General features: G+C 36.6%; 1 protein-coding gene across 1 annotated transcript in view; it reads right to left on the bottom strand.

Moving 5' to 3' along the window:
* Window positions 1-943: 943 nt before the first annotated feature.
* CPNE3 (copine III) overlaps window positions 944-12,783 on the bottom strand; it is a gene marked incomplete at its 3' end in the record, with an annotated part of 15,870 nt that continues 4,030 nt past the window's right edge. Inside the window, exons 6-13 of the mRNA XM_010288794.1 lie at window positions 10,991-11,080; window positions 7,450-7,548; window positions 4,468-4,554; window positions 3,819-3,878; window positions 2,381-2,514; window positions 1,853-1,907; window positions 1,700-1,751; window positions 944-1,077 (exon numbers count right to left, since the gene is read on the bottom strand). Of these exons, the coding sequence (XP_010287096.1) occupies window positions 944-1,077; window positions 1,700-1,751; window positions 1,853-1,907; window positions 2,381-2,514; window positions 3,819-3,878; window positions 4,468-4,554; window positions 7,450-7,548; window positions 10,991-11,080 (711 nt within the window). The remainder of the gene's footprint in view (window positions 1,078-1,699; window positions 1,752-1,852; window positions 1,908-2,380; window positions 2,515-3,818; window positions 3,879-4,467; window positions 4,555-7,449; window positions 7,549-10,990; window positions 11,081-12,783) is intronic.

Here is a 12,783-nt window from a genome sequence, read left to right on the forward strand (position 1 = left end):
TACAGTCAACCTCTGCCCATCGATCCAGCCTATCTTTTCAGGCATAAAATATAAATCCCTTGCTAGGCATACTGCACTCTCAGAAAGTGCAGAAATTTTACTACTTTTTGAATATATATATTGATGACAGTTAATACTCAAAGACTACTAAGGCAAAACCTTATAAACCTCTTGGCATATGAAAATCCATAGCTCTTTTCCAAATTGGTTTCCACAGGTACTTTCATATGCAAAATAGCTAATCTTATTTTCTGATATTACATGACATCTGAGATACTAGTATTTAATATCATCAATGAATTCGGATATATATGGCTTCAAATTTGCTGAACTTGTGTGATTATCTAAACAATTTGATACTCAAGACTTGCTCTTCAGACTTCCCATTTCCTAATATGGTCAACAAGTCATGGATACAATTTTAATGGGGAGGAGAGCACAGCACATACAGCACCGAAAGCTTTATAATAAGGACAGTTAATTATCTATGTTTGTACCTAGGTGTCAGGAGCTATATCCTCCATTTCGTTGTTACCTTACTTAATTCTCTCAGCTATCTGATGTGAAGCAAGGCCTAGTTGATTTTTTTCAGCTGAGGTTAAATCACTCTCCTATATGCAAAGGCTTAAAAATTAGACTTTAACACCTGTATAGCACTGCAAGAGCTTTGAATAGAAGATACCATAGAAGTGCCATGTATTTGTAAGTTGATACTGCAACTCTGAAGAGTTTCAGTTCATTTAGGAGAGAACTGTTGTGTACAATCTGCAAAAATCAGTTAGCTTTTATCTTGTTTTAAGGGTGCCAAACACCGATTCACATTGTAAATGGCCAGCTGTCAAAACAAGTACACTTACACTCTTAAAAGAGAAAAATAGTATTTATAAACTGGAACGGGAAGAAAAAAGTATGAAAAATACACACACTACCATAAAGAACTTACAGATGCTGTTTGCTGTTGTGTAGCTGCAGCAGCAAATCTTGCCACATGATTTATAATTGGAGAAAAATTTGTTGGCCCATATAACTTCACTTGGGGAAGACAAGCCCGATATGCATCAACAATGCCTTGGATTCCTAGAGAACACAAACAGAACATATTACATTTTTCGTATTAGAATTAGGGTATTTTGAAGCACTTGATCTTCCTAAAACACTGTATATATCAGTTATTTAAAGTGATGATGCAATGATTTAAAACTAAACATGATGAAAAAAATAAATGTCATGAGCAATGGAGGCCTTCAGCTTGACCAATGCTTAAGCCCATACTTAACATGGCCGGCTTTATGCACATAGAAAGGCCACATACTGTATGCTCAAGTGCATGTGACAATTACAACAGCTCTCTTCACCTGGCAGTGTGGTCAGAGAGACCACGTTGAACAGGCATCATACTCAAACCGGACAACTCCACACCAGCAGTGAAGTACAATGAAGTGGCTTGACAACATGAAAGAACCACTCCCAGGTTACCTGTACTGCGCCCTAGCTGTTTACAACACTTCTTTCGCAAATCATTACAGAAGAGAGACCAAATGTTATTTATAATAACTAAGAAAATGGTTATAAAATTGTTTCCTGCTACACTCATTGGTTAATTAGAACAACATGCTTCACAGTTCACCTTTCAAGTGTTTTTATTCCTTCACCTTAGACTTTTTATTCTCTAGGTCTGATGTTACCTTCTCAGACTTACCATTACAGAATGGGTTTGATGGGTTAAAATTTAATGGGAACTCATGTGACACCTGTCAATACACAAAAGACACAGTCAGGACTGCATATACAATCTCCTCCTGAAGTAAGTGCTTTTGGTTGTCTTATGTAGTGCATTTACGTATTCCATTACCTGAAAGGAAGGGGGTATTTGTGCACCAAATCCAAAAGCTGGAAACATCTTATCCCTAAAAAAGCAATTTTAAAGAAAATGAAATTAGTGCCTTTCTTTAAAAGCTGTCATAGTTCAGTAAGTTTAATTCAGTAAGTTTAGTTCACTGCTTCTTTTGATCATTAAAATGCTGCTTATTAAGCATTAAGAGACAAAATTAAATGGAAGTTCCCCCCTGTAATTGTTTCTAGGACCTAAACCAGTCTTTAGCACCAAACTGACAAGAATGCAAGCATTTATTTAAATTAATGCTTTTTACATCAGAGATTAAAAGCCTTGCTTGTCTGCTGTAAACACAAGCTTCTGCTTGTGATTATGTGACTGTGCAATGATTATGAAGTCTTTTTCAGCTCTACATATAATTCTGAATTCATTCATTCAGAATTTTCATTCTGATGTATCTGCTAGCATCTTCAACATTGGTTTAAGAAACTAGCACAAAAATCTATAGATATCTAAACAAGATTTAAATAAAAATCTAAAACTTACGTATCATAATCCTGAATGACCATTCCTACAGACCAAATGGCTGTTAGGTATTCATTAACTCCATTAGGGCTGAGGTAGTGCAGAGAGTCTGGAGAGCGAGGGTCTCCATTGGAGCCTGTAAAATCTATCCCCACCTGTCAAATGCAGTATTTATATCAAATTGCTGTTAGAGGTAAAATTATGTTTCTTATCTCTGGCAAAGCCAAAGTGAAAATCATGAGAGTTGTTAACAATAGTTACTAGGACATCTAAAAATCTAACAAGCACAATACTTAGATGCAGGTTTCTTGGAATATTAACACTCCTAAAACAATGGCACTACAAAACCAGCAGAAGCTCTGCATCTCCCAGAAGGGCTGAAATGACTTTCATCTGTCAGGTTTTCACTGTGCTTACTTTCACAGAATCACTAAGGTTGGAAAGGACCTTCAAGATCATCAAGTCCAACCATTAATCCAGCGCCACCATGTCCCCCTAACCATGTCCTGAAGCGCCACATCCACACGTTTTTTTGAACGCTTCCAGAGATGGCGACTCCACCACCTCCTTGGGCAGCCTGTTCCAATGCCTGACCACCCTCTCAGTGAAGAAATTTTTCCTAATATCCAATCTAAACCTCCCCTGGCACAACTTGAGGCCATTTCCTCTTGTCCTATCACTAGTTACTTGGGAGAAGAGACCAACACCCACGTCGCCACAACCCCCTTTCAGGTAGTTGTAAGAGAGTGAGAAGGTCTCCCCTCAGCCTCCTCTTCTCCAGACTAAATAACCCCAGTTCCCTCAGCTGCACCTCATAAGACTTGTTACCATTCACAGCTGCTACAGCTGTGAAATTAATTTCAGCCTGTATCTTGCCATACGCATCTTTCCTCTCAGAAGTATTACTAGGCAGACACCACAAAAGCCTAGAGATAGTTCTCTCTGACCTCAATGGGTCTTCTCTGCTTTGGTGATGAGGCCTATTACCAGGATGAAGACATTTTACTGTTATTTGTGCTGCATTTCGTTCGCAAATTACATAACTTAAGAGTCCTAACCCATACAATGGCTTCTGTATGTCGCTTTCATTAAGCAAAAGGCCTTGAAAATCACCATCAAAGGCAAAAATGAAATGGTCAGAGGAAGTGTGAGGGAAAAAAAAGTCCTTATGTAAAGGAAACTTGAAATAAATCAGAGAACTGTAAATTTCTCCTTTGTCTCCATCCATACCACTCAGCTAGTTCCGAACAAAGATAACTACAGGTTCAGAACTTTGTGCCATGAGTAAAGAAAATATTTTTTTCTGAACAAATTAGATGAACTCTGGCAAAATGGCTTCCTCCTCTACGCTACAGAGAAAAAAAAACAAAAAAGGCAAATGAAGAGCACTAGCAATTAATTTAATATTTCAGTTTGTTATAGAACTCAAAAGCTACTTTACATAAATGATTTAACTTACTGTGAAATTTAGCTGACACCCACCCATGATGTAATCAAGGAATGTGCACTCTACTATGATCTAAAAATAGAAGTTAAAGATAGAAATTAAGTTTTTTTTTTTAATGAGAGATAAACAGTATTACTGCAGCAACTTTTGAGGTTCCATGTTTGTTATCTTTAGCCATGCAAAGCACTACTTTTACTCTATAGATATCCCACCCACCCACTGCAGTGAGGATATTTACAGGATGTGCCATCACACAGTGCATCAGAATCAGGCCTTCTGCAAAATTACAGGCAGACAACAAAGCAGCTCTAAAAGCACTATCATTTATAAAACAACATACTATGACAGACGTACCAGATTTTAATTCACCATAAAATGGTGAGTTGGGAATTGCAGTGGTTCATGAATGGCCTTACAAATTGGTAAGCAACCTTTGCCATTTAGATGGCATCTTCAAAAGAAAGTCAGGGGACAGGGAAGGACAGACACGTGATTCAGCTGTCAATCTGTCTCCTTATATGAATCACAGCCCTTAAATATTTACTGTGTCTGGAATTTTCAGACATTTCAAAGTTTCTTACAGTTTGAGGGTGAAGGCGTACTAGATGAGAGCTATGGCTGAACACTTAAAAAAAAGGTTATACTAAAATATCTTACTGACCTCACAGTGCTTAACACTCACAATGCCAGAGTTTTTATAGTTTTTTTTCTTCTGTCTTTTCTTTTCATTGATGCACTCAAATTCAACCTGCATGAATGCAAACAAATCCAAAAAAAACACTATAAATATCATTTAAACAACAAATTTAAAATTCTTTATTCTAAGACTAATACTTTGGGCTTGTATTAATAGTGCAGTTTATTTCACTGTCAAGCAAAATTAAACCCAGCCTGCCCAAAATAAGAAAGAAAAACCCCATTATCAAGACAGGAATCGTCTCTCACCCAAAAGCTTACAAATATGTTTGTTTAGACAATTGTATTTCAACAAGTCAAAGAAATTCTGTATCATCTTCCAGCAGCTGTGGCAGTAACATACGAAATATGAAGTTTAATCTTCCAAAATCAGTTGTTGAGGCTTCATTAATTAAACCAATACCTTAACCTCCAAGTACAATCAACAGCTAGATTAAGCAGCTCCTGCCATCATACGGTCATAATGGCACAATGCAGCACGTCTGGTGCTTAAACAGTCTAGAGGACGTATTCCAGACATGCCTTCTGGCTCAGTGCAAGAAACAGGTTCCACTGCTTTGTCTTAAGTTAATTAAGTTTTAAAAAGTGATCTTGCAATTAATCTCAAGTGAAAAAATGCACTAACAAGGTCAGCACCCAAGAATTCTACACACCTCTTTTTTCTTTCTTTTTTTTTGGACATTTCACGACCAGCATCACTTCTATTTGATGGAAAGTGTCTTTCAGGGACTTGTGTTTGTAGTATGTCAATTGGTGAGGTAATCACTAATAACCGCCATGGGATGCATAGCATGTATAATCTTTCAACTACATTTTATAATCCTCCAACCAGAGCACACAAACAGCACGCCTGGGGGAAGATACACCTTAAGGGATGGGGAAAAAAAATAAATCAGCAATTCTCCAGAAAATGGAAAGCCATCTATCCACTCCAGTCATACATGATCATTTTTTTCAGCAACTGAGGGTATATTTTATGTACATTATCAAATCAATCAAATCACACAGGATTATAGGTTAGTTCCTTTGAAGAGTAGAAGAAACCTGGAGCACATTATTTGTTTTGTCTCTTTGCTTCATTTTACTGACTTAAGTAACTATCAGAGTTCTTACAAAAAATATGTGCTTGAAAACGTGAACATACAAACCTGCTAGGTTTGTTTAATTTAGGGTACTCCTCTATAACAAAAATGCAACTTTAAAAAAAAAACACTAAGAAAAACATCTTTTTAAAAGATTCATAAAATCTCCATTAAAAAAGGCAGAAAAAGGATTTTATGAAATACTGCTGCTCTCCCACTGTTTTTTTTTTCCCCACACTTAAATTACAATAATAGGAAAAATCACTATCAGCTGATACAACCTGGTCCCTGAAAATCTTGAAAAAATGAGAAAAATACCTAAGAGCTCCAACTAGGCAGCATATGAATTACATGCATATGATATTGTCCTGGTTTCAGCTGGGGTAGAGTTAATTTCCTTCCTAGTAGCTGGTATAGTGCTGTGTTTTGGATTTAGTATGAGAATAATGTTGCTAACACACTGATGTTTTAGTTGTTGCTAAGTAGCGTTTATACTAAGTCAAGGACTTTTCAGCTTCCCATGCTCTGCCAGTGAGGAGGTGCACAGAAGCTGGGAGGGGGCACAGCCAGGACAGCTGACCCAGATTGGCCAAAAGGATATTAGGATATTCCATACCATATAATGTCATGCCCAGTATATAAAATGGGGTGAGTTGGCCGGAGGGGGTGACCGCATCTCGGGAACTGGTTGGGCATCAGTCAGTGGGTGGTGAGCAATTGTATCATGCATCACTTGTTTTGTATATTCTTTTATCTTTGTTATTTTTCTTTTCTCTTCCCTTCCTGTCCTATTAAACAACTCAAAGTCTCAACGCATGAGTTTTACTGGTTTTTTTTTTCTTCCCAATTCTTTTCCCCATGCCTCCAGGAGGCAGGGAGGAGTGAGTGAGCAGCTGCATGGTGCTTAATTGCCAGCTGAGGTTAAACCATGACAAGATACGAATACAAAATTCCTTACAAACAATATAAAACCGTAAGAGGCATTAAACTGAACCATGCGTAATTCAAAATGAATACAGAAACAGGTATCTAGAAGAAAAGCGTGGCAGAGCACAAAGCAGCAATCAAAAACCACTACAGTCAAGGTTGACTCTTCACATTCAACAGCTCTGAAGAATGTAGTACAAATGCAACACTCAAGATGATAGGAAAGTACAAGCAGGCACTCAATATATCTCATTATTATTAATGCAGGAGCAGTTCTGCAGGTTTTACAGAAATAAAAGAAAAGATGGTAAAATATTTTGACATCATACATGTCCATAAAACAAACACTTACGATAAGGTGGCTATGCCACCTTTCTTCTTCTCAACGTAAACCTTGTCCATTAAAAGGTTTGCACGTTTGTTATAGTTCGTAAGAACAGGAAGGGTAATTTCACTTTAAAGAAGTCACCTAATGTAACACATTCAATTGCATTTTTGTGCAGTGGCATGAATACTGAATTTTTTCATATTCACTAAAATATGCATTAGAGTTGATAAATGCCATACTTGAAATAAAGGACTGAGTAAAATCTGAAAAAAATACTGCAGGCTTTAGCCTTTTAGAATGCAGTACAAATGTCACTGCAGTTATCTTTGACACACTAAGTCTTTTTATTTCCGTATTTTTATGATTAGTGACATTCATTTTTGCTGATGGTTGGGTATTTAGATATGTAATATTAAAAACTGTAACCAAGATATTAAACCTAGGAAAGTGGATGCATAACGTAAATGCTGAGTCAGCCTCAACTACAGTAGCATTGTTAAGGTGTAGCATAACACAATTTGACACCTGCTACTCCAGTGACATAAGTTTTGCTCCCAAATGAGTAAAACAGCTTATCAAAAACACACAGGCAGTTTAGCATAAGACTTACAGGTGAGGACCGAGATGCTTCCTTCAGTTTTGACATCGTAGTTTGAAAACTCCCTATGAGATCATGAGACCCATCGCTATCATAGTCATAGCATTCAACCTAAAATGAAGCATTATTCAGTGTTAGTAACAGAAAAGGCCCTACAAAGCAATGAACACCGCAATGGCATTTCTAGTTCAGGCAAAGCTGAACATCCATAACATTCCTAAATCTCTTATATCATGGAGTTTTTCCTCACATTGCAGTCTTAGAATTGCATAGAGTTGCATCTAAAAATTATGGATTAAGATTGGGTAAATGCCAATATACCTAATTTCCTATCAGATCATCCTGAAGTGAAGGAGACATGAGAATAGTAAGCAGTGTCAGGTCCCACATGAGCGGGTAACATCAATTACACTGAACTACTTTTTGGGAGCGAGAGGGTGGCAGGAAGAGTAGGAAAGCAATCTGTAGGTTTTTTTAATGTCATCATGAATTAAGAGACTTAGTTTTTCAGAGTTATTACGGCAATTTAACTATCTGTGAGCATCCAGCTAAAAATTTAGTAAATCAGTCATTTAGTGATGATGAGAGTTTTATTAATACTTTTATATTACTTTATTAATCTTTAAGATAACTCAGAATTTCTAAGTATATGAAGGTTCAGCCCTAAATATAGAGACAAGACTTTTTTTTTCTTTTTTTTTTTTTTAAGATTATCACATTTAAACAGTCACTATGATTCACACTTCATGGGTATGAGTGTCAACTAAAAATCCCTCTTTTTCTGTATTCTATGTTTAATGCTAAGTTTTACTATTCAGTCAACTCATCTTTTAACACCCCAACCCACCAAAGAAGGCAGAACGAGTGAAAAATAGACTTTTTTTTCTGTTTGAGAACCTATCATTTTAAATAAGCATAATTTTACCACTGTTACTTTAACTTTATAGTGTCCGCAATTTTTATTTTTTAAAAGCTCAACTTATGAATGTGCCCCAGCTGCCTTTCTAGACAAAAGCTACGTATTTATCTAGAACGTATGCTAATTAGATCCACTTCTGATATTTTATTTCAGTTTAGCAACACAGACACGCCAGCTAACTTAAATCACAGAGAAACAAATTAAAGTATTTTAATAATTATAAATAATAACAATAGTAAATCAAGAGTAAAAGTAGGAATTCCCCCATTATTTGGAACCAAAATATAAACTTCAAGAAAAACTTCTGAATATATATGGCTTAAATTGAACAGCTCTTTTCACGTCTGTCTTTCCAGACGGAAAAAGTCCTACGTTATAGTCAAAAAAACAATTTAGTTGGTTACTTGGCCACTTCATTCCAGAATAACAAAGTAAAACAAACAACCTCAACATACACTTGAGCTTTGGACAGGAATTAACTTTCTGAAAACAATTAGTAATGTTGAAGTACAAATTATGATGCATAGATTGCAAGTTCTACACTGTACAGAACATGCCTCTATGTTGTGGCTTGCATTACTCCTACATTTTGAACACACTAATAAATAAGTAAAATGCATGCACATGCACTGAATAACAACTTAAAACTCATACAAGCAGCCACAGTACCCACAAATTAATGTTCATGGCAGATGCTGTGTAAAAATTCTTTTGAATGCTATAAATTAAGCCAATCAAATACTCAGACAAGTGCTTCAGTACCTGAAATATAAAACTGATGACGCTTCCTGAGCCAAAAGTTATGATACCTGTTCACAGTTAGCACAGTTATTTCTTTTTCCTTTTAAAGGGATTAAAGTTTGTCTTGCTTGATATATTTGACCCATCTAAGTCAATCTTCAATTCTTACTCCAGGCAAGACAGAAATATTTTTGTTGTTCCATGTATGCTCTCCTGGACATGCAATAGCACTAGGGAACCATGTGATAAAAGCGCGTATGTATTTCCCCAGCAGAACTCGGCATGCTTGCTCCAGATGAAAGGCTCACATTTCCAACACACAAAGACTTCACTGACTGCAAACACACTCACAAGGAATATAGCAATAAATACAGAAGATAAAGAATCAGCTTGGTTTGTGCACTGCTGGGGATACACAAACGAAGCCATTAAATAGGTGAAAAGCCACTCATGGAAAAGTTGGTGGTGTTACTTACTATGACAAATAGCCCATTATGTATGCAACTGTGCGCACATAAAAGCATTAAAATTATTGTTTAATCCTTCAACAACATTATAATACAGTTCTGTCTCCATTTTCATGTTTGCAGCGATAGCTCCCAGATTTCTAAGTAAAGGCATAATCCTACTGTCTGTCTGCAAGACCATAACAACTCCAAACAAAATCTATTTCCTCTGGAAATAAACCTACACTTCTGAGGTAAGATTCCAAAGAACAGACTTCATTAAAATCATGATAGAGCTGAGAATAACTCCATCTTAATAGATACAATTTAATCAATGGTCTATACTTTGAATATGGCTGTTTACCGAAAAGGAGAAATATACGTGCAGTATATGGAAATGTAAGAGCTGTCATTGCTATTTTGAGGAAAAGGGAAGCAGAAAGGAATGAGAAGGAAAAAAAAAAAAAAAAAAACAAACACAGAAGCAGCAAGGGAAGCAGGTTCTGGGCTTGTAAAGCCATTCATTAGTCTGCTCTATAACTACGTATTTAAATCTATGCAGGTGCTTGCAACACCCAGTTCCCTGTGGCAGTTAAGCATTTTCCAGGACTGCCTCAAGTCATATGACTAATACCTGTCACATGCAGATCATGCTCTCATTTTTCCTTCCCAGAGGAAGAATGGCAAGTATAGTGGTTTGTTTCATTTGTTGTTTTTTTTTCAAATGCTAAAATATCAGGTTCCTAACATGTTCATAATAGCTTATAAATGGTATTTTGATTGGTTGTTTAGCTTCCCCTAAAGGGAATTCCTGAAGAAAAACATTCACAAGTTAAACATAATTTACTCAAGGTAAGATTTGAAGATACAAAGAGAAAGACCAGTCCTGGCAACTGTCCCTTCACAGGTTTGCTTGGCTTTCTGACTGAAAGATTCATCTGAGCAGAAAAATTGCTACATTTGGTATGCACAAGATACAACTGGTATCAACATCTGTTATCTCAGCTAGTATATTAAGTGTAATTAATTGTATCAGAAGAACTTCATTAGTGTTCCCTGTTGCACCAGTAACAAAGTATTACAAGATCCATAATATAAAGCAAAGCATGTTCTAGCCTTTACCATGCATCTTTCACTATACAGTATCTTAACACCACCAACACTGGCTGATGCAACACTAAAACTGCATGATCTAAATAAGAAACTTCACCGTAGATTTCAAAGCTACTTATGTTCAACTGGTTTCCTAGATTTTCAAAGACCAACTTTTACCAGATAATGCATCACAAATGTGAGATTTTTTTTCTTCCTAAAACATGCATGTATCTCTGCAACTTTCAAATAAGACTAAGAAACAAAAAGAGGCAATAACTAGAAAAACACATCTTCCACGTATTACATATCCTGCTTTTTTTAATGCATCGATTCATACACACATTTCATATACCTTGATTGACTTATCCATGTCACTGTAACACAGAGAATTGAGAGAGATTTTAAAGGGCCTCCAAACAGGATTCAGATTGTTTTTAATAACCTGTTAAACAAAAAAAAAGAATAGTATTGATCACAAGAGTGGAAAGTAGTCATTGTAATTGGTCATACCTTCATGCCATGATTTTTGTAAGCAAAAAAAGTTGACTAATGCTGCTGTCAATCACTTCCTGCAATCCAAATCCTAACATATAGGATAAAAAACCCTAAACATTCCTAACATGCAAAAGAGATGGTATCTTTCAACTCCCTATTTTTCTAGTCTGCACCATGATCTACTATATCATTCAGCTACCACACTGCAAAAAATTAAGTATCTTTATCGTTACATAAATATTGATATTGTTGGGTTTTTTTCATAAGCACACACACAAACATATAAAAGTGTGACTTACCAAAAAAAAAAATGGAAAGAGATTACATTGGAACGTCTGAATAAATCAATTCTCTGGAGATTACAATTCACTCCATCTTGTATTTATTCTGAAATGCCACTTATGGAAACGTTCCCTCAAGAAATTCGTTGTATAGTTAAGCAGAAACAGTGCACGAGGATAAAAAGACACCCTACTGCACACAGTCTCTCAAGCTAATAAATGATATTTAAGAATAATATTGAAGGACCTTCAGAATTTGTCAACTGGAAAGTATCTGTAATATACCAAATACACCCAATAATGACCTTAGAAAGCATAAGAAACTACACACAACAAGCAATACTTAATTAGCAATACCTAATAATAGTAGTACTTCTATTTCCAGCACTGCAAGAGTACAGAGAATTAAATCTCTTTTGAAAATGAAAACTGTAAATAATACTTAGTAACATAAAAAAGGTTTCTAAAATCTGTAACATAAAGAACTAATCCTTCAGATAGCTCTAGGCTGGAACGGTAAATTCTGGATTCATTACTGAAATACTCACGGAAAGATACATTTTATGTAGAAGAATCACCTCATGAGAGAAACTATTTTTATAATCTGACAAAAAAAGGATTTATACTTCAACATCCATGCTTCAGAATTGATATGGTCACTACTTCAAATGTGCACAGTACATCAGCTGAGCTTCCTGAGCTTCCACTGCAGTGAGACATTTTGAACCTACCCCTGTCCTGTCAGTTGCTGCCACGGGACCTCTGCACCTCCTCCTGGGTGGAATACCACTACTGCTCAAGCATGTTTTCCCTCACTCAGCATTGTCCTTGGCTTGCCCTTGCTATGCGAACATTCGGTATAACCAGTTTCATTAGTGTCCTGGTTTCAGCCAGAATAGAGTTAATTTTCTTCACAGAAGCCAGTGTGAGGCTACGTTTTGGATTTGGGATGAGAAAATGTTGATAACGTGCTGATGTTTTGAGTTGTTGCTAAGTAGTCAAGGACAGTCCAGCTTCTCGTGCCGGCCTGCTAGCAAGAAGGCACAGCAAGCTGGGAGGGGACACAGCCAGGCAAACTGACCCAGGCTGGCCAAAGAGATATTCTACGCCATACAGCATCATGCTCAGTATATAAAGCTGGGACAAAGAAGAAGGAAGGGGTGGAGGGACGTTCAGAGTTATGGCAACTGTCTTCCCAAGAAACCATTACGCATGATGGAGCCCTGCTTACTTGGAGATGGCTGAACACCTGCCTGCTGATGGGGAGCAGTGAATGAATTCCTTGCTTTGCTTGCATGTGCAGCTTTTGCTGTACCTCTTAAACTGTCTTTATCTCAAACCATGAATTTTCTCATTCTTACTCTTCCGA

The sequence above is a fragment of the Phaethon lepturus genome, unplaced genomic scaffold (assembly GCF_000687285.1).
Source record: "Phaethon lepturus isolate BGI_N335 unplaced genomic scaffold, ASM68728v1 scaffold41096, whole genome shotgun sequence".
In the NCBI taxonomy this organism is placed as follows: Eukaryota; Metazoa; Chordata; class Aves; order Phaethontiformes; family Phaethontidae; genus Phaethon; species Phaethon lepturus.